A 21,864-nucleotide genomic window follows, 5' to 3' on the forward strand; every position below is an offset into this window, starting at 1 on the left:
AGAACGGGAACAAACAGCGCTTGGACGGGACGAAATGAGGAAGAAACACGTCTTCACTTCGTCCCGTTCAAGCGCTGTTTGCTCCCGTCCTAATACTGTACCAACCAGCCCAGTCCAGCACACTCCTCTAGCTGCACCACATTTTTAACAAAAAATTGCCTGTAGTAGATGCGCAATTCTAACCCTTGAGGTAAATTACTCGATGAGACGGCCCTTACTTGTACTAGAAATCAAACTCCTAATTAAATAGTTAACATAAAGACACCTAATTAACTTTTTAAATACTGACTTTACGGCACATATTTCAATCAACGAATTGTAGCTAGTGAGCTTACAAGGCATATCAACTTGAAACAAATTCAGAGGATGGCAGCGGTTTCGAGATATGCGCCGTCAAACTTGCGAATAAAATTCGCTGTTGTTTCACTTTTTATAAGAAAACGCAGTCTTATGTATTGAAGCGTAAACGTTATTGGCACGCCAACGCATTTCGTCGGACCCCTTCAAAAGTATTATCAGTATTATCTCGAAACTGGTGCGGTTCTGAGAATTCGTTCCAAGTGAATGTGCCTTGAGACCTCACCAGCGACAAATCGTAAACCTAAACATGTGCTGTAACGAATTAAAAAGGTAATTTGTTTAAATATGTAAATATTAGGTATAGCACCTTCATTTCTCGTATAAATAATGGTCGCCTCATCGATTAATTTAGCTCAACGGTTAGAATTGTGGTATGTGCCACAGATAATTTTTAAAACTTCGGCGCAGCTAAACGAAAAGCACCTGGCATAGTGGCGATAAAAAGCCAACTACAGTGACATTTTGGGCCGTGTAGAAAACCTAGTTTAACATAGCGTAGAGAGAGTCAGAGGATGAGAGAAAGAGCGAAACTCCTTATTGAAATACAGAGAATTTTGTGGCTTATAAGGACATGCAACTCTGCATAGGAAGGGGATCGAGGACAAAGACCCCTGGAGGAGATCATCAAAGCGGTATGGCGTGGCGTGCGAAAAGTATGACAAAATGACAGATAAGAGTAAAGAACGCTTCTACTCTAGAGGAGGAGGGTGGGAAAGAAAAAAAAAACAACAACAAACAATGTGATGATGGTAAACATAGCGTAGTTATTCAAATGTGAAATATTGCACGGAGGCTCCTCGATAGTGGTGATATAAAAGAGCCTTCATGGAAAGTACGAAAGTACGAAAGTACGAAAAAAAGCTACAGGAATTCTGAGAATTGTCTACTAAAGCGTAAGTATTGCTTGTCTCGGCTGCGACTTCCTTTTTGGCTTAGTTTTGCTTACTTGCCTTTCCTGGCTTATGCACGCCTACCCATGACCTTTCCGGTGACAAAGAGTGCTTAGGCTTTAGTAGACCATTGTCAGATTTTCTCGCCGAATCCGACCCCTTCGATGCAATTGTACCAATTGAGCCGGAACGCCTGCCACGAGCGCGCCTAGACACAGCAGAGCGGTAGTAGAGGTTGAGGAAAAGAGAAAAGATGCACGTTTCTGCAGCCCTTATAGGGAGCACAGCTCAGCATCTGAGGGGCGGGGAAAGGGGGATAAAATAGGAAAAGGGGAAGGGGAAGAGCGGTGGAAAGGGAACACCAGCTGCCACATTACCATGTGACGCGATGCGCGAGGGGAGAGTGAATCGCCGCAATGCCATTTCCCTCGATGTTCCTCTCGCAAGCCTTTGTTATGCGCGCGTTCCTTGTCCACACAAGCTCTCTCGCCTGCGTTCTGATTGCGCATCGGTAAGGCCCAATGAAAACGCGCCAAACGTCTCAACGCGCTCGCTTCCCGCGAGCTGTTCATGGCCGGCATAAGGTAAAACTCTTCCAATCTGTTTTTTATACCGAATATGCCATTAGCTCTCCGTGATAGGTCAAAACAGCTCCAGGTCTGCCCATATGGGTGTGACGGCCGCCCATATCGGCAGCGCTGGAGCCGTTTTGACCTATCACAGAGGGCTAATGGCCGATTTGGAATAAAAACAGATTGGAATAGTTTTACGTTATACCTGCCCATAACTTTAAGAATGCTCAGCAGCGTTCAATTGGACATTGGGCCACCCCAATATCCCAAGTAGGCGCACACCTAAACATCAAGTGGGCCCATCCCCAACTTGGCCTACCACCAAATTTAACTTGGCCTACCCCACATATCAAGTCGGTGAAACCTCAAATATAAGTTGACCCCACCCCCAAATTTAAGTTCAGCCCCCCGAAATTTCAAGTTGGCCCACCCAGCCCCTAATTTCAGTTGGCCCACGCCGAAATTTAGGTTGGCCAACCTGAAATTTCCAGTTGGCCCATGCCCTAATTTAAGTTGGTCCACCCCCACTTTCAGTTGGCATGCCACTAGATTGCCCCTTGGCCCACCCACAAAATTATATGTGGCCCATGTCCAAATTTCACATTGGCCTACCCACAAATATGAAGTTCGGCCTCACCCAAATTTCAAGTTTACCAACCCCCACATTTCAATTGGCCCACCCTTACTATAAGCTTCTGCATAAATTTTCCAAGGAGCCCTATGTATCTCTAGGGATATTCCCTTGTATTTTGTATTTTCTTTTCCTGCTTTAAATTACTCCTTATTGCTTAAAAAAGCTAGCAAACATCAACATTTACACTATCACAACAATTAAATGTCTTAACTTTGTAAATTACGCATTTTGTGCAGACACAAGACATTACACGTTTCGCGTGATAGGGCAGGGAAGATCACCAAAGAAACCTTACACTTCAAAAATTTTACCGACGATTTGAGGTGTTTTTAATTGGCAATATATTGTGGCAAAGAATTTGATTCAGAACGACAGGGTTCTCTCGGCGGCGCGTGAGCCTCTACTCGGGCAGCTCGTTCAGCAGCAGCGGCAGACGAAGCATTTTCACCGGTTGCGTAGCTCATTGTTCTAAAAAAAAAAGCGTGAACAAGGGAAGGTGGGTCTTCCGCGGGGCGCATTCTCTAGCGACGGCAACGGCGCAGGCGAAGTAGCGTATTCGAAGTAGCGTTACGTATTCCGGAGTGTCCCACCGGGGCGTGCCTCATAATCAGCTTCGTTGTCCTGTCCCGTAAGAGCCCAGAATTTATTCGAAATAATTTTACCTTGAGCGGCGTTCTCTGCTCCAGGGGGCGACGGTGGCCACATTCTAACCTGGGTACCCGAGCACTATTATGAAGCACCACGGGGCCTGTGCTACGCCTGGCCACCCAGAGACTGCACCAGAGAAGAGGTGAGGAGACCTGCGTTCTTTTGCATGTTGTCAAGTGCACACCAATGAGAGAGATGATGTTGTTGCTGCTAGAATACACAGTAAATGCTGCTCGTATACCTTTAACCTGATTTCTCTTAGGTTTTACCTATAAGCGCAATTTTTTTCCAAAGGTTTTCCACTGACATAATTGGAACTACGTTCCACATAAGATAGCAAAAGGTGGTGGACAATGATCCACAAACTTGAATTTTTTTTATTATCATATTCTCATATAACCAATATTCGAAAGTACATGTATGTTCCAGTGAAATAGTCACTATTTTTCTGAACACTGTTCGACATGTTCGTAACCATTATTTGGAACAATTTTCTGCCCACTTACAACTGTAACAATGATTGGGTATGAGCAACGATGTCCCAGAATATGGACTGAAATGGACATTCCGTCGACGCTGCATCGAAGAAAATACGCGCGAAAAACACTTCCCGTTGGTACTGCTTTACAATGTTCTTGAGGTGCTTGGCAAACAAGGGAGAAGCAGGGAGGAGCTTGCACTGCAAAGGCTCGCTGTTTGACGTCGGGCTCCCGCCTTGTTTTTTTTTTTTTTTTTTTTTTTTTGCGATAGCAATATGTGGTCACCCCAGGCGCATTTCTGCCGTCACCGTCACCGTAAGGCGCTGTATAAACGCCAAGGGCGATAAAATCGTCGCCACGCGCCGTACGCTGTGTGGGTAAGTGAACGCGTGCGATCGCCGGCTCAATCTCACGCACACAAGGGAGGCAAGCGGGAAGGAAGCGCGCCGTCGTCCGGAAGCACGCCATCGCGCGCAATGCTCCGGAGGGGAGGGTACGGAGGGCAGGGGGCCGTTCGACTCCGGGCGGCTGTTCGCTGCATCTCGAATGCCATCGGCGTCGCGGACACAGTCCGCCGTGCGCTGGTTCCGCGGTTTCGCTCTCATAGATGCGAGACGCAGCACGTAGATCAATTAGCTCGCTGCTGCCAGCGCGCTTTCTCACTCCAGCGTTCTGACTGCGAGTTTCCGCGGTCATCGAGTGAGACGTGTTCATGTTTGCATGCGCGCGCGTGAAACCATGCTTGGTAATTTAGTTTAGTATGCCTATGTTTACTAGTTTACATGGCCGAGAGAACTACTATCCTTACTTCCTGTAGCTGTCCACTAATTTGCTAATGCAATCGATGCTTCGCCTTTCGGGCGAAACTGCGACTTCTTCCCCTCCATTATACGCGAGAGTTGTCTATTCTATAAACTAGATGCAGACAAATTGAAGGGGCTCTGAAACACTTTTCTAACTAATCATAGAATGACTTCACTATTAAGGGACTTCGCCTCACGAATCTGACGCCGCAAAAATTTTCGAATTCTTCAACAAAAAGTGTAGTTATCGCACCAACACCCGCCGTTCTTTCTCGTTTAGTACACGCTTGCGCGCCGGAAGTTACACAGCGGAGTAGCCAAGATGCAAAAACCCGGCCGAAAGTTCAGTGTCGTGACGGTGAAAGGGCTCGTCGCGGCACCCTGTAGAGGCCGCGGTAAACTATCATACACGATTCTCCGCTGTCATCGCGGAGGCCACGCGCAGCTGACGCACTTACCCTATTGAAAAGTCCATATGCCCCATAACTCCGATATCCTATAATCCGATATGAAACATATAGGATCCCATACAAAAGTCTGTTTTTTCTATATGTCATATGATGTTATTGGATATAGGAGTTACGGGGAATACGGAGTTTTTTCAGTAGAGTATGCTCAGTGCAACAATGAAATTATATGTTTGTCTTTTTTGAGATGGCAGACATACATATATTTCATTTATTTGACTCAAAGTTAGCAATCACGTATTACTGAGAACGCTCTCACGATCACGAAATCAGCGAATAGCGTCGGTGGGTCCAGCTGCTTCTGATAACACTTCATGAGGGCAAAGCGGAATCGAGAGCAAGCGATGTTTCGCTGGTTTTAACACGACATTGTAAATTCCCTGCTGCATCCAGTGCAGTAATATTGGGCTCCCATATTCACAACAGCCTCTACTACAGATCGGCAACGTTTTCTCAGCATGTTCAAGAAGTGTTTCAGGGCCCCTTTAAGAGAATTTAAATGTCAGCGGAGTTGTTTTAGGCTTCCCATTTTCTCGCGCTGTATGTCAAATTCTAAGCACCGCATCGCACTAGGTTATATTTTATTCATTCGGTGACTGTGGCACTTATAACAATATCTTGTGCAAATTCTTGTTAGTTGGATTTGTTCGTTTTCGTTCTAATGCGATATCGATTAGATGAACACTCCAGGAGCATTTCTGCCGTTACCGTAAGGTTCCGTATAAAGTCCAACGGCGATAAAATCGTCACCGCGCGCCATATGCTGCATGTGCGAGTGAAAGCGTGCGAGGGTCAGCCGGCGATCGCGGCTCAATTTCATGAACGCAAGGGAGGGAAGCGGGAAGGAAGCGCGCCGTCTTCGGGCGCTCGTAACGCTCCGGGAGGAGGGGGGCGCTTTCTACTCCGGACGGCCGCGAATACACAGTGCACGGCGGAATATGTCCCCGACGCAGATGGCTTTCAAGATATAGCGGCCCGTGGGGGCGCGCGTGGCCACCGTGGCCATCCGGAGTCGAACGTGCCCCCCCTCTCCATATCCTTCCCATAGAGCCTTGCGGCCCGGGCGGGCCGCTGTATCTTGAAAGCCATCTGCGTCAGGGACACAGTTCGCCATGCCCTGTGTTTTCGCGGCTTAGTTCGCGTTGACGTGAGAGGCAGCACGAAGGTCAGTTCGCTCGCTGCCGCGCTTTCTCAGTCCAGCGTTTTGACAGCGAGTTTCCGCGGTCATGGAGCGAGATATGTTCATGTGTGCTTGTGCGCGCGTGATACCATGCTTGTTCATTGAGTTAGTATGCCTATGTTTAGAAGTTTATGCGGCCGATAAAACTACTATCCTTAGTTCATATAGGTGTCCACTAATTTGCTATCGCAATCGATGCTTCGCCTTTAGGTCGAAACTGGGACGTTTTTGTATTACATACAGTCAGCTTGACTTAATTTCTTCTGCCTGCATTTGTTGTCAGACCTGCGCGCTATTCCCCTCCCCCTTCCGTCCCACACACAGGCGTGCTACTTGGCGGCATCTCCACCAAAATTGACGAATAAGCAAATTAAATGTGTCCTCTGTTTTTTTTTTTAATGTCACACAGGAGGAGCGCAGTCCGAAGTTTCTCGTGGAGTACGCGCAATCGCAGGTGAGTGCAGATCATGGTCAAAGCAACTAAAGAACGCTCAGGCTTTGCCACAATCTTTACTTGCAAATAATAATCATAAAAATATAGATTCTATACGGCCTTGCAACGCTAAAGAATGTTGCACTTCAACAAATTACTATTCTCTATGTTACCATTTTTTCTATTTGTTCATCGCGCGAAAAAAAACTTCGCTTCACACTGCATCGCGTTCCTCATAGGTGCGATTGAGTGAGTGCAATGCCCGCTAGGAAAAATATTCATTTCGTTAAGTGCTACCCATCTAAAACGAATATCCTTAATCATCGGCTCTTCACATCGTTACATGTATATCACTCTCAATATTCTCTTTGTGGCCATAGGTTCCACTTAGTGGTACATATTTGTTAAAGTGTTCCACTTACTAAGTGGCACTTCTGTGGAACGAAATTAGGAGTGGGAAAAGCCGCTGTTCGCTTCTACTCTATGGACGAGCCGGGCTCCCCTATAGACGCAAAAGCGTGTCATTCGCAACGAGTGGGTTTCAGGAGTGCGAGTAGAGGTAATAAGGCCAGCGCAATGCTGTTTAATGATGCTAACTTTTGACGTGGAGGTACAGGTAACCTATTTCTGTTTATACACCAATACCGCCGCTTTCGCTTGATGACGAATTAACGCAGCGCTTCAAAAGGCCGGATTTAAAATGGGCTCGCGGTGTAGTCCACCATCGTGGCCACGGATTCTGCGGTAGCTTTGCTAGAAACTAACCCGTCAGATCAAGTCACAGGACGATGACGCTTAACAATTGACACAATTGGCATATTTCGCTATTTTGAATGTGCACTTTGCTTAACACATTGCACCGATCTCAAGAAAATGTTTAATATGAATTTTATACACCTTGGCGACCCGTATATTTAAATTTAGGAACTAGAAGACACAGCTCTTCACTACCTTTACGCGGGGGGGATCTCCGCCTAGCCGGCATTGCGGTGAACTCACGACATGACTCGGTGTCAACACAAAAATACATGTGTAGAAGTACGCTTTGCCAGAATGCGTGAGGTCAACTGCGTGGACTCAAAACCTCTCACTGTGACCAAGGTCATCTTACCGGGGGTACGGTAGTGTTCATGAAGGTCGACAGACCTCACTGAGCCACTGCGGTATCGACGTGCACCTACGGACAAAGCGGCACCCTCAGTGTACTGTTTTCGTTAATCGCTTTTCTTACTGTTCCTACCATAACATCCTCTCCTCTGCGTACGATTAGCGAACCGTACATGCGTCGGCTTGATCTCCTTGTCATTCCTTCCCTTTTCTCCCTCTTTCGTTCTGGGCCCAAGGCCTTACATTCTTATTCCGAAGAATTCTTCCCACCAACGCATGCACTGTAAATGCGCACCCTGCGTTAACATAGCTTTCCGGAACGCATGGATGCAGGCCAAAGTATACACCAACGACACAGTGGCGGTGATGGCTGGATGTGACATGTGCTACAGCCATGCTGAAGGACAATTCGCTAGGCTGGATTACGTCATGGAGAAGGCGATTCCAATAGCTGCAGAACAGAATCCACCAGTCCACGTGGTCCACTCGACGCCGGCGTGCTACGTACAGGTAAGTGAAACGTTTTGCTGTCCAGAACTGACACTTATAAGTTGTGATATTATATACGATACTATATGCTGCCCCGTGCCTGCCAAAATAACGAAAGAATCAGCGGAATTCGGCAATTCCTTCTGGGATTTACCTCGTTCATTGCTACAACAGCACGATCACGCGGCGGCACAGCGCTGATGTTATTGCTGCTGCTTTATTTTTTTTTTATTTTTTTTTTGTCTCGTAAACATTTCGTGCTGCCACTCACCTCACCATTTGTACTGTGCCGCACCCCGAAAACTCAGATTACGCCACCTCCAACACTAAAAGCGCACGGGAGGACAGTGCGCATCAAATCAACAGCCATCTCTGCTCGCCTGTGAATGCCTGCCTTTCGCCCTGCCCCTAACAGCACGTGATCTCCAATCCAACATACGGCGCGCGGGCCGCGTGTGCTTTCGGCCACGCGAGAAGCGAATTAGGAGTGTAAAGTTTATCCCTAACGTAACCTCAGCCAAAATTTGCCAAATAAATGCAAAAAAATGGTAATTTCTCTGATGATTATCCTTCATTTCGTTCTCTTATGCCTTCATACGATCGTAACTAGTTATAAATACCTTCAGTTTCCTTAATCTTGCTGTGTAGGTGACGCATGAAAACTTCTAATCTCAGCCCACTTTTTTAACGAATAAGACTATATTCACTATCTCGTAGAAATTTGTGTGCCATATGTGTGTGCTTAATCGGAGGTGCTTAGCATTCTTCCCGACATGGGCACTACCATGGGCACTACCAGTGCCCATGGTAGTGCCCATGAGCGAAGGTAGTGCTCATGGGCTTATCTGGGCACTGGGCTTATCTCAGGGAAAGTGAGTCTTCTTTTGTGGTTTCAAAAATAGCTGTCGAACGATGCCAAATGATTCGAATAAATAGTTGCCATCAGCAAGAGGGTCGTGTCATCATCATCATCAGCCTATTTTTACGTCGACAGCAGGACGAAGGCCTCTCTCTGCGATCTCTAATTGCCCCTGTCTTGCGCTAGCTGATTCTTATATGGGAGGGTCATGTATTACACTGTAATTTAGACTGTAATTACACTGTAAGTTGCGACAATGTATGCCAAAACTGATTTTTTTTCTTACAGGCACTTCATGAGGCTTCGAAGACCTGGCCTCGCTTCTCGGACGATTTGCTGCCGTACTCGGATGAGCCGGGCCGTACGTGGACGGGATTTTACACCACGCGGCCGAACCTTAAGATGATGATACGATACGCAAATGGATTCCTCCAAGTAAGCGAGAGGTCTTCTATTCTCTAGCATGCCCTTCAGGTGCCCAATAATTCTACTCACTGAAAGTTTTCTTTCAGTACACTTTTTTGCACCGTCAGAAATATGAAAAAGCGTACAGTCGTGGACTCAATTCAGAATGTTCAATTCTTCAGTGAGTTTTATCAAGTTCAGAGAACGTAGACTCCATGCAGCAACTCTCTATAAAAATATCATAAATTGCCATCTACCAGACTGTAGCACGGAGCTACAAAGGTAATCCGTACAAGTTGCTCTGAAAACAAAGCTGCGCAGTTGAAGAAAAATTGTTCTTGTCAGGAGATCGAAACAGGGGCTAACGCCTTTCCGGGGCGGTCGCTCTATCATCACAGCTAAGCAGGAGGCTTGGAGATGGGGGTGTGTTAATTAGCCCAAGTTTCGTAGTTATTTGTCTACTTGCTACTTCCTGTCTACGTAGCATGGGGTCGGTAAAAGCAATACTGGAGTAATCGCCCCATGCTCACATCTTCCTGACTTTTAAAATATTCGAAACGCATTTTCTAAAGCACCTGTGAAAGTAAGGAAGGCACCAAGAGCACGCCGCGCCTACGCAGACAGAGATATTCACTGTCATCTTTCAATCTAGCGATACAGCCTCAAGCGCCTTCACTTCCTTCCAGGAACCGTGGTAGCTCTTACCAGGAAGCGGCAGCAGCGAGTTACGCAAATAAAAAATTATACGATAAATAAACAATTCAATCTGGAAATGACTGCGCGCACAAAATACGGATTCAATACTTCTCAACACACTTGTCCGCTCTTCCTGGAATTTTCACTGTCCACTCCCGAATTAGCCTTGGCTTCAGTGGTGCGCTCGCCTCACGCACGTACACTGGCCATGATAACCGATAACATCCTCCTCCCCCCCCCTCCCCCCCGGCCCGCCCTACCTACAGGATCCTTCTCCGCGTTGGCTTAGAAAGCCGTTGCCAAGCTTGCTCAGAGATGCGCACACCATCAATTGATCAGTGTAGCATCGCGCTAAACGTAGCACCGACTGCGTATACTGGGAGCTGCTGATTTACACTGTCCATCAAATGTCAATGCAACTCGGCGATCCCCACAAGCCTAATCCCAGCCAAGTAGACATGCAAAAGAGATTCCTTTTAAAACTCTGCGCTCTTTTGTTCAGTGCAACTTAAGTAGTGTTGCAACTGCTGCCAATATTCTTTCGATGTTCTTGTTGTTCCGTAAAAAATATGTGTACTTTTATCTAAGACTTGCTGTTAAATCAACCTGCTCGAAAGAGCCTGAGAGCTCTCTGAGATGGTGCGTATTCAGAAATACGAACTCAGCTGCTGGAACAGTTACCTATTGTTATTCAAGCAAAAAAAAAAAAAAGAAGAAGAAGAGAAACGCCTCAACCTTCCCACTTTATGTTCCATCGAACACTGAATTTCGTTCCACAGGCCTGCAAGCAGCTTTCTCTCTATGGCCTACAGGACGCCTCCGAAAGAGCAAGGCAGTTAGGTAAGCACATGCCTCTTGGGCTCACTCTGTCATCTTAAGCACCACTAAAGCGTATCCACTGCTTGCCTAAGATGTGTGTAAATGACACATGAACATCATTATGAACAGGTATACACTAATGGAATGTGCACACACATATCCATGGCAGCACTAGTCATATTGTAAACATCCCATGCTTAAGAGGACTGCATCTGCAAAGCACAACTGAAGAAAATACAGCTGTACTTTCTTTGGGAGGGGAATGCTTGAAAGGCTAAGGGCGCCAAATTAACCGCGCTCCTGAAGGCATTGCCAAGGTCTCATTTGCGTTACATAGGGCTGGCGGAGCTGAGAACAGACATGTTAATAAAGGGACACTAATGGGAAAAACTGAGCTGTATTAGCAAGTTGCTCTTCTGGAATATCTAAACAGTCACTCATACTACGAGAAGATACTTCGCATGCCAGAAAAAAAATGGCACTACTGTGAATATGGAAGCCAGCGAAGCTGTGGTTATGGTGGGTCATTTGTAGCGAATATTGCCCCCACGATGAGAATGGGCGTATCGTCGTTGAGCATCACCCAACCAAGCATGTTTATCATGAACTTTCCGGCTGAGAAACTCGCGTTGAAACCTGACCGCAATGGCCTAATCACGAAAGAGTACTCTGAAATCCGCAAGAACCCCAGGTGGTCCAAATTTCCGGAGTCCTCCACTACGGCGTGCCTCATAATCAGAACTGGTTTTGGCACGTAAAACCCCATATTTTTTTTTTGAAATCCGCGACTCATCACTGACGTATCTGCGCTGCAGTTTAGGAAGGAAACTTAACAATGTGTTTATATATATATATATATATATATATATATATATATATATATATATACGTAACTTTCACCTTCATTTTCTCTTTTATTAACCAACTTATTGCCGCGAAATGAACGACAACACATTTATGAAAGCAGTTGTTATGAAAAGGCGTTTCTTTTTCGTGTGCCTTCAAGTGCAACGCTTACATTTAAAAAAAAATGCATAAGGCACACGAGGTCGGGCATGGCCTGACTGTCCCAATGTGGGAGCGGCCCGCTGCGCGCTGAGTCGCGTACCTCAGGACGTTCATTAAAGTTTTACATCCATCCATCCATCCATCCATCCATCCTTAAGGCACACGACTTCGTGTTAAATTTGACTTATATTTTCGCCTTTTTCTTCCTTATTTTGGCAAACGCAAAACTTTCGCACCTGGATGCTACACTGATTCAGTGTCGCCTCCAAAAAAATCTAGTGAATGAATGAATGGATAAACTTTTATTTTCCTTTTTAAGAAAGGGGAGGGGCTTAAGGTACTGTCAAACTCGGTCGGAGTGCTTGGTGCAGTAACGTATGTGCAGAAGCACTGTAGCTTTAGCTTCATTGTCATAGAAAGTTGTACGCGAGATTAGAACACATTCAATATAAATTTTGAAGACAGAGATTCAGAGCTACCTGAGCCTGTCATGATTATCATCTCAGTGATGTGATAATTATGTAGAAGAATACACATTGCGCGTGCCGATGAGCCACAGTTCCAGAAGACATGCCACCGCTAAGCCTGTGAATAGGTCTATTTCCGGGGCTTATCCAAAAAAACATAAAATTTGGAGGCATCATTCGCACACAGTTTAATTCGGATACTTGGCAACTTGCTGTTATCCTGTTTTTTTTTTTTTTTTTTTTTTTTCGTCGTTCTTTTTTAGGTGAGGGGGGGGGGGGTATTAATTGTATGAAGTTCTCAAAACAGGAAAAAGAACCCATGACGATAAATGCGTCCACATTCTATGGATTCCAGCCCACGCCCCCGACCCCACGGGAGAGGACAACCCTAACGAGGCAGCACACAACGTAGCTCGAGGGCTCACTTTCCGAGCTACGATTGATGTTGATCTCTCGTCAGAGTACCCCGATGGGTAGGAGTGGGAGGACAGAATGACTAGATTCAGTTATATTACTAAACATTATAAACTGCAGAGGTGCGTTTACCCACCACCTCACCCAAAACTCAATAGGTCGCAGTCTGCGACAGTGACAATAGGTCACAATGACAGAGTGACAATACAATGACAATGACAATGAAGAGTGACAATAGGTCGCAATGGCGACAGTGACAAACCAAGTCATATAAGAATCCGGCACTACTACATCTTATATGTCCAGCAATATACACTACCGATAAAAGCAAACACTGTGATGCGATAGCTACCTTAGAACACATACTATGGCAATGCCAGGGATTAATACACAGTAATAAGAACGCAGCCTCCACCAACAGCCTCCACGCGCGTTGGCGGGCCGCGCTGCTCAGCTCAACCCTGGACGAGCAACTCAGGGCAATCCAGCGGGCGGAGGAAGCCGTCTGGAGGCAAGACCTCTTGGCCGACACCTACGCGGGAGCCCAGTCCACAAACAAGCCGGATATGAAAAAATTTATAGGACGCTTAAGCTTCGCCTTTAAGAGTGGAACGCGATAGCATTCAAAGATCCCTGGCTGCTTATCAGGCTCTCTTCTCGTACTTTCAAATTACAATCCGACGCAATCGCGTCTGTATGTTGTGGGAAAGTCGTACTTTACAAATTTTCTGACGGATTTTACTTTGAGGCATTCAATTTTGTTCCCTAACGCCTTGCGCCACGCGGAGGGCCTGCGCGGTGTGGGTCGTTCGGGATGATTATTTCTGCCAACGACTCCGGCGAGCCCATGCACGCCCACGCCGGCAGCGACGCCGAATTTTCTGCGACACGGAGCCCTTAACGCTCTCGCCTTAATAAAGTTTTCCGTCTGTCTGTCTGCTCAAGAGGACCATGAACACTACTAAGTTCTTCTAAAGCACAAGCGCATTTTTCTTCAAACATGGCACGAGTTAGCTGGAACACCCTGTATACTTCATTTCATACTACATCAAGCCAACAGACAGTGCTTTCCTTGGCTTCATTGTCTGTTGGCTTTATGTGGTCATGATTAACAAAATGAAGCCCGTCGGTTCCCTTTCTTCTCTCGTCCTTTCAGACTAGGCATGCAACGCCGCGGAAGCTATGTAAGTAGTACGCCAATTGGTTTCTCTTGCACGCGTTTCGCAGTGCAGTTGTTGCTCTGCAAGACTCTATACGGAGTGATTCCCTCGTATGTAACAGTTGTCAGCCTTGGACTAGCGTTTACGGCAAATAATGTATTGTGTATACTGACCGTGCAGTACGTGTGAGGGGGGGGGGGGGGATGTTACGGACTATATATGTTTCGGCCGCGAGCGCAAGTGGTGCGCTGAAGCCGCAAGCGGCATAAATGTGTGACTCCGCTCGTTCAATGGTAAACAGTGTCACATCTGCGACACCATCCACTCAATAATTCCGTCAAATTTCTCCACATGAAAATTTGAGACAGCGTTACAGCGAATTACATGACCGCCATTTCTATGTCTCTTGGATATTTGACGCACTTTTTTTGTACTAATGCGAGTAGTGAGAGAAGTCTCCCTAGGCTTCGTTGTGTTGCCTGCTATGTGTGAAACAGAGTACAATACGGGCCAGATCCTCTTAAATAATCACTATATTCGCAGAGTGAGGATCACTGGTGAATTCTAGGTTGCGTAAGTGTAACGGTTGATATAGTGCCATCTGAAACAACGTACAACCCCAGAATGCGCATTACCGCTCGAACGGGCTATCACAAATGTTTTTGTTTGCCTGTACTCCGCGTAGCTTTATGTCGGGCTCTTTCACAAACATGGCTTCTCTTACTACGTTTTCTTATTTATGGGATATTGTAAGCTAGTGTTATTGTTTTATCATTGCATTTCCTATCGAACTTATCTAGCATATATACAGCGTTTATCTGGGGTATTGACGTCATGGCATTTTATTTCCTATCATAAGTGCGAGGACAGGAACTGTGAAGTATTCAGTTCGTGAATACCATTTTTCATTGTCATTGCTATAGGCACCATCAAGAGTGTTCCGCGTTTGTTTTGACAGGCCGCTTTACGAACTGCTTTGAAGTGTGGTCCTTGATGTGTTGGATGCCCTATCTGCATTCAATGTACAGCGCTGAAAGCGACTGTTATAATGTGTATTGTGTTTTGTTCTCTTTCTTTCTTTCTTTCTTTCTTCCTTTCTTTCTTTCTTTCTTTCTTGCTTTATTTCTTATTTATATGCTACAATCATTATAGAAAACCTTCCAATCTTTTCTAATAACGTTGAGGGTTTACTGTGTATACAAAACGCATAGTGCTTTTTTTTATAACAAGCATTGATAACACGTCAGTACTGCACACGCATGTACGCAGGTGAAGCCGTGGCGACAGTGCAGCACCACGATGGAGTCACGTGAGTCTCCACCGACCTTGCTGTCATGATTTCGCCATAGTTGGGAACAAACGTTCACGAGTCACAGATCTAATGGATTCTATGGACTCCAGAGGAACCCGCATATCTTGAAATTGAGATCCATCGTATGATGAACACACGTGTAATTATACAAAGCCTTTCGTAATGTAACGTTTTCTCAGCCTACAGCGCGATAAGGAACTTCGCGGCAACATTCGGTGGCTTCATATATCACAATCAGTGAAACGATGCGAGTAGGTATCACTTAACTGTTTTCACTTCGTTCTTAGTTTGCGACTGCTTCGCACACCATCCCAAGACGGAAACGGCGAAGAAAATCAATTTTGAGGAATTGTATTACAACCGACTACAATGGCACCGGGGACATCGGTACGCTTTAAGGCTTTTTTACTTCGTCCAAAACTGCTTTTTAGGTATCTCCGCTCTACAAGCTTTATTCCTCGATTGTACGTCACTTTAACTAACAAAACGCTTCCTCTCACTCCGACGTCTTTATTTTGCAGGGGAACGTGCTCGTACGCAGCGGACCTTGACTACACCAACAGGATGAACGCCGGCATAGAGCAATGTGAGGCAAGCTGACTATTTTCTTGCATTATACGCCGAATCATGATAGCACGCTTCACCTCTCACTAGCTCATGCGTGAAGTATGCGCTCATGCATCGCTACACCAGGTGGGGTGTCCATCGCTCTCGGCCGTATTTCCACAGCATAGGTCTTGACCAATAAATCGTAAATCTTTTGTTGCCTGCTCCTGCTCGCATTTTGAGAATGCGTAACAACTTAGTATACAAAGCCGTCATGCTACCTGATCGCAAAAGCTTTCCAGGCAAGCTTTTCTTGGTGGACATCAGTGTGACGTAGTCGATGTTTCCCATTGGACGTTGCTGCGGTTAAGTAGTAGTAGAAAAAACTTCATTGTATACAAAAACCGGACGGGCTCCTAACCCCGTCCCCCATGATATCTTTTCTTCTTTTTTTACATATACACTAGTTTATTGTCTCTCTGTTTAGTGTCTCTCTGTTTAGTGTCTCTCTGTTAAGAGTTCCTCTTTATTGGTCTCTCATTGAAATTAGTTTGCTCTTACTTGAGCTGCCTTCAATTCCTTCACCAAATGCTAGTATTTCGTTCGCCTTTCGTCAATTCCCACTCCTTTCGTATATTCAAATTTCTCTGCAATTTAGATATTTCGTTGTATTTTGCTTACCTTTAGTTTCATCCCCTGTAATTCGAAAGTGTTTCACCCCTATATCATAAAATAAACAATGACTAAATGAATGCACTGACACGTAATGGACAACGAACGGGTGCCTGATATCAACTGCTTTATGGGGGTGAAATGCGAAAACACCCGTGCACTTAGATTTAGGTGCGCGTTAAAGAAGCCCAGGTGGTCCAAATTTCCGGAGTCCCCCACTACGGCGTGCCTCATAATCAGATCGTGGTTTTGGCACGTAAAAGCCCCATAATTTAATATCAACTTCTTTCCACGGAATTTCGCATGGTGGAGGGAGTTTGTGAAAAATCACTGTGCCACAACAGAAGCCCATGCGATTTATAGCGATATCGGTTATGGCCTCACTACCCTTGTCGGTTTATTGTCCCGCCTGTCTCGTCGGTGGAAGAATCCCAAAATACTTTGCAAGAAAATTTTTAAAAACTCGCATGGCGCTGCGATAGGCCGTCCAGGATATTACCCCTCAGCCACACTATTTTTTTTTCGTTTTTTTTCGTTTTCTTCATTAGAAGGTTGAAAAACCATAGCACTTGTACTAAACACACCATAAGACAATGATCAGGCAAACGTAAACACCAATCAAACACGTGAAACCAGCATAGAAACTGAGTCGAATGTTCGTATATCCCGCGTATTTATATTCTTCCTTCTTAGAAGATGTTCTTCGTTGCTCGGGGTGGTTCGGCATGTCCTATCTATCATTGTTGCTCTCCAGATACTACGCAATCGAACAAGAAAATTCTAATCGTTGGACCACCAACCAAATTATCTTTACAAATTTATTCTAGCGTCCGTCGAAAAAGGCGACGACCTCGCCCGATGGCTGAGAAGTACATATGGTGGACTGGTACAACCATCGTTTCTATTGTAAATGTTAAACGCGTCCACTATTTTCCTGGTCAGCTGAACCTTATCATGCGAAGGAACTGTAGTGTCATCGAAATGCGGTAAGCACCCATGCTGTGAATAATTCCCTTTAATGTTGGAATGAATGTTTCCCCCCGGTGATCACCTTTTGTGCTCCAAAAGTCTTGCGTTCCCACACCGACCTGTTTGGTCGATGTATACTTTTCCACAGGATATGGCTAAACAGTATACAACGGACGATCTGCACTTGACGAATTATTTTGCATATGCTTCACCATGCACCTATATCTACCTATTTCTTCTTGTGTATTCTTGTGTCGCTCCACCTTGTCCTGGTCAGTGTGCTGCTTCACCAACAAGGTATGATAATTAATCACCTACACTCCCAACTTTCCGCATTACTGAGTGCTTTTCCTCTTTCGTATCAGCTGGTTGACTGCAATTCAAACAGGTGGCACATAGTTAAGGCATAAAGTTGGGCTAGTTGGTAATGATTTCCATAATAAGACATGATTACTAGCGTAACAAGACAGAGACTAAAGGTCCTGTGTTCCTTCTTTAGTCTCTGTCTTATTACGCCAATAAGCATGTTTTACGGAACATAGTGTCTCAGACCTACCGACGAGCATGCTGTCTGCCTTCCCGCAGGGGGTGATCAGCGCAAGCCTGGCATCGCTGCTGAACCTGGGTGCGTCCGATGCCGGCGCTAACGAGCACCAGCTGCACTTCTGCCATCGCTTAAACATGAGCGAGTGTCAGCACACCGAAACACAGAGGGAGGTGCGAGTCGCTATAGGTGGTATATAAACCATGTTGGTCACGACGTGTTTCCGGTTCCGCAAGCACTACCACTGCATGCTGCTTGCAAAAGCATAGCTTTCGATATCTGTTTCTGTTACTCAGAGACAACCTTTGCTTGGGCATAGATTTATCTATATATATATATATGCTTTTCGCGACGACTCACCTGTCGAGAGACTTCGAGTGTACTTGTGGTACGTCACAGGATACATTCTCGGTGAGCCAAATTCATATTTTGCAGTGTCTGAGTCACAATCGTTGATCGGATGCATTCTGTGTATGATTCCCTGTAAAAAACAAACAAAAAAAAACGTTCGTCACGGCCAGAGGGCATTATGCGATAGTTACAACATTGCAGGTTATTCGGGGAAACATAGACTATATTTTGTACAGCGCAACGGGAAGTTCAGAGAATAGAACTCTAAACTAGGCAACTTGGTAAGAGTTCGTATAACTATACAACAGGCGCCAAATATTATTACGAAAGAAAAAGGTGGTAATACGCCAGCGCTTGGTCCTGTCTGAATTCGTTTGTTTATGATGGTATTCAAAAGGGTTGGCAATCATATAGTGTCAACTTCACAGGTTGCCATGGAGTGAAGTGAATACACTTATTAAGCAGTTCGCTTCCACCAGCGGGTTGCTTACAGCGTTGGTTGCTGTAAATGAAGCAGCAGTAGCACAAACACAAGTACATTGCCTTCCGCATAGTCAGATATAACGACCAAACGAAACAGTGCTCTACAGCAGGGATAGTCATATTAAACAAGAAAATAAAGAAGCATATAGTGGTTCCACGTCGCTGTGCGAAAGTGCACGAAAAAAGGAAATCCTTCTGCTGTAGCTGCCACTTAAGTTAACGGCAATAAATTACCTTAGCGTCTTTTCAATTAGCTCAGCAGTTGAATTCAATGACGTTTTAACGCGATAGCGTTAAGGGGCCCGTGTCGCAGAAAATCCGGCGTCGGCGTAAGCGCCGGCGTCTGTGGCGGAGAAAATTACCCCGAACCACCCCGACCCCGTAGGCCCTCCGCGTGGTGCAGAGGCGTTAGTGAACAAAAGTGTATTTCTCAAAGTAAAATCTGTCAAACAAATCGTAAAGTACGACTTAACTATAACCTATAGACATTGATAACGTCGGATTGTAATTTTAATATGCGAGAGAACATATTTTTGTTACGAGGAAACTCAAACACAAACCCCTTTTCCAGCATTTCGACCATGCCAACAGCGGCGCGCCCGGGCAGGTTACTTGCGTAAACACTATCCAGATGGCGCTCGCCTCCTCGGCAGCGTAAAACGGTAGCGGCGTGCAGAGGCGAAGGTGGGGAAAAAAGAACGCTGCAGTTGCCGGGAAGCCTGTCAAGCATTCAGGGATCTTTGAATGATATCGCATTCCACACTTAAAGGCGAAGCTTAAGCGTCCTCCAAATTTTGATTCGTATATCTTCCTCGTTCTTCAACAGTGCCGCATTATTTTCTTCCTTGATTGAAATATATTGCTATCCAAGTAAACCCAGGTGTGAAAAACTTCTTTCAGACAAGTGATGGTGCATATAACTATAGCAGTTGTAATGCGGGCGAATTGATCCTGTACCAGCCTAGGCGCAAAGCGTTGTATTTCAGTTTGTTTTGCTGTTTCATATGCATTCATATGCAGTACCCAATGGCCCCGCGGCTGGAAGTGAACTGTTAATTACTATGAGGATTGATTTCACTCCATGGCACACTGTGAAGCTGGCATCCATCGTATGGCACCCATACGTATAAGCACTCTTGGGGCGACAAAGAACAGTGTTGTACGTTTTCTTAAAAACAACTACACTTCTCGAAGCAGTCTCACTGCGATAAAGAATTCCCTTGGCTGGCCAACGCTTGCGTCACGTCAAACTTTTTCTCGTATGTCATTTTTAAGTGATGTGTACTTCTATCGCACAGCACCAAATAAGGACGTCTACCTCGTATGCTTACTTTCAAGAATTCTTTTTTCCCCACACCATAAGCGACTGAAATCGAATTCCCTGTGACGTCATTGAAGTTGCCGGTAGCGACGAAATTTCCATAGCCCTTCGTAATCAACTTTAAGTCGTAGTTACCTCTCGTTTGTACAAATTCATGCGTATTTCATGTGTATTTTTCATTTTAGTCGGCAAATTCATGTCATAATGATTCCTGTATAGCTATTGCTTTGCACTCTTTGTTGTTTCACTGCACACCATCTTATGCATAAACAGTTAACAACCCCCCCCCCCCCTACTTTAATGCCCACTGGGCCAATGTAAGCATCCGAATAAATGAATAAATAAACGTGCTGCGTACGTAGTAGGCTGGCAGTTGGACGCCATCCTCTCAACTGGACAGATCCATTCATGTGATGTGTTCCTTGTTAACGCGAATCATTACGACCGCATTACAACCTCAGTAGTTCTATGCACCATGACTTCGTGAGCTCGCCGCGGAATTCATCGTGACTTCATGACTGGCTTCGTGACACTCGAAGCGGAATTCCCAATGAAGCGTCTGTCTTGCTGTCACAGTTCACCGTCATCGTCTACAACCCCGCCAGCGTGGTGGTGTCGCCATACGTGCGACTGCCACTAGGGACCAGCGACCGGTCCGGCATAACCGTGTCTGGGCCCGACGGTGCGAGAACCGATTCCCAGGTACGCAAGGAACTACGAATAGCGGCTAGAATACCAGCATTCAATCACTCTGTGCAACGTGTTCTGCCGGTAAATGTTTCGATACACCCTCGTAAACGTTAATTAGGCGATGTGTAGATGTTCTGTAGAATGCTTCCAGACTGCTTGTTTTTATTTTAAATTGTCCTTACAGCTATATAAGATCTATTAACTGCACCCTGAATACAGCCGTTAGCATGGTTTTGCTTACTTAGAATTAATCGAAGCTAGTCCTTGGGACTATATGAGGTCTATATACTGCCATCCGAAAACGCTCGTTAATGTGGTTTTTCCTACTTAGAAACTTGCCCTTGTGACTATATATAAGGTCGCGTCTAGCCCACTTACAACGACCATTACGCTGAAGAATGCGTTCGTTGAAGCGGGTTCGTTGTAGCCAGGCGAATAAGTGGGTAATCAAAAATATCCTAACGAAATGGCAGTAACGTTCATTGCTTTCCAAAGAAGTCGGTAAGCTTGCTTTACTTCGTCAATGCTGAACCAGCTGTCGCGGTATCGAGATTGTTCAAAGCAGCGAAGAGCTCAGCTTTGCTGCAGACCAGATGCTTAAGTGAAGCGATGTACTCCACCGCTGTTAACGAGCTCAGAGGGGGCAGTGGCATCGGTTCCACAGTCGCATCACTTTCTTCATCCGATTCGCTGCTTACAAAGCCTTTAACCGCACAGCACACTTTTCAATAGGAGCACTAGCCTTCCTGTGCAGGAAATACGGATCCATAAGCAAATTAGTTAGAACTTAATTAGGGACTTTTTATTAATTAGTCGATTATTCATTTCAATGTTTTGTGCAAGTGATGTCCGCCTGTTCGAGTAGACCAGCTCATTAACTGGAATTGTGGGGTCTGCTACAGGCAATTAACCTTTAAAGATTTTTAAAGTGTTCGCTGAAACACCCTGTATCTATCCCAGAAGTCAACCTTTTGTGTGCGAGTGAATGCATATCATTGCGCCGAAAAAATTGTCTTTACAACTCCATCAGTGAAACGTCTATTATGCTGGAAGACTGAGATATCGTATTTGTATTCCATACAAACA

At 45.4% G+C, this 21,864-nt stretch overlaps 1 protein-coding gene across 1 annotated transcript in view; it reads left to right on the forward strand.

Annotated features, from left to right (window-relative positions):
* The first annotated feature begins 3,055 nt into the window (after positions 1-3,055).
* LOC119431550 (lysosomal alpha-mannosidase-like) overlaps positions 3,056-21,864 on the forward strand; it is a 34,562-nt gene continuing 15,753 nt past the window's right edge. The window contains exons 1-9 of the mRNA XM_037699030.2: positions 3,056-3,246; positions 6,443-6,487; positions 7,907-8,083; positions 9,210-9,356; positions 10,802-10,862; positions 15,160-15,199; positions 15,724-15,793; positions 17,975-18,106; positions 20,665-20,790. Coding sequence (XP_037554958.2) covers positions 7,940-8,083; positions 9,210-9,356; positions 10,802-10,862; positions 15,160-15,199; positions 15,724-15,793; positions 17,975-18,106; positions 20,665-20,790 — 720 coding nt within the window. The 5' untranslated portion in view covers positions 3,056-3,246; positions 6,443-6,487; positions 7,907-7,939. The remainder of the gene's footprint in view (positions 3,247-6,442; positions 6,488-7,906; positions 8,084-9,209; positions 9,357-10,801; positions 10,863-15,159; positions 15,200-15,723; positions 15,794-17,974; positions 18,107-20,664; positions 20,791-21,864) is intronic.

The sequence above is a fragment of the Dermacentor silvarum genome, chromosome 10 (assembly GCF_013339745.2).
Source record: "Dermacentor silvarum isolate Dsil-2018 chromosome 10, BIME_Dsil_1.4, whole genome shotgun sequence".
NCBI classification, from domain to species: domain Eukaryota; kingdom Metazoa; phylum Arthropoda; class Arachnida; order Ixodida; family Ixodidae; genus Dermacentor; species Dermacentor silvarum.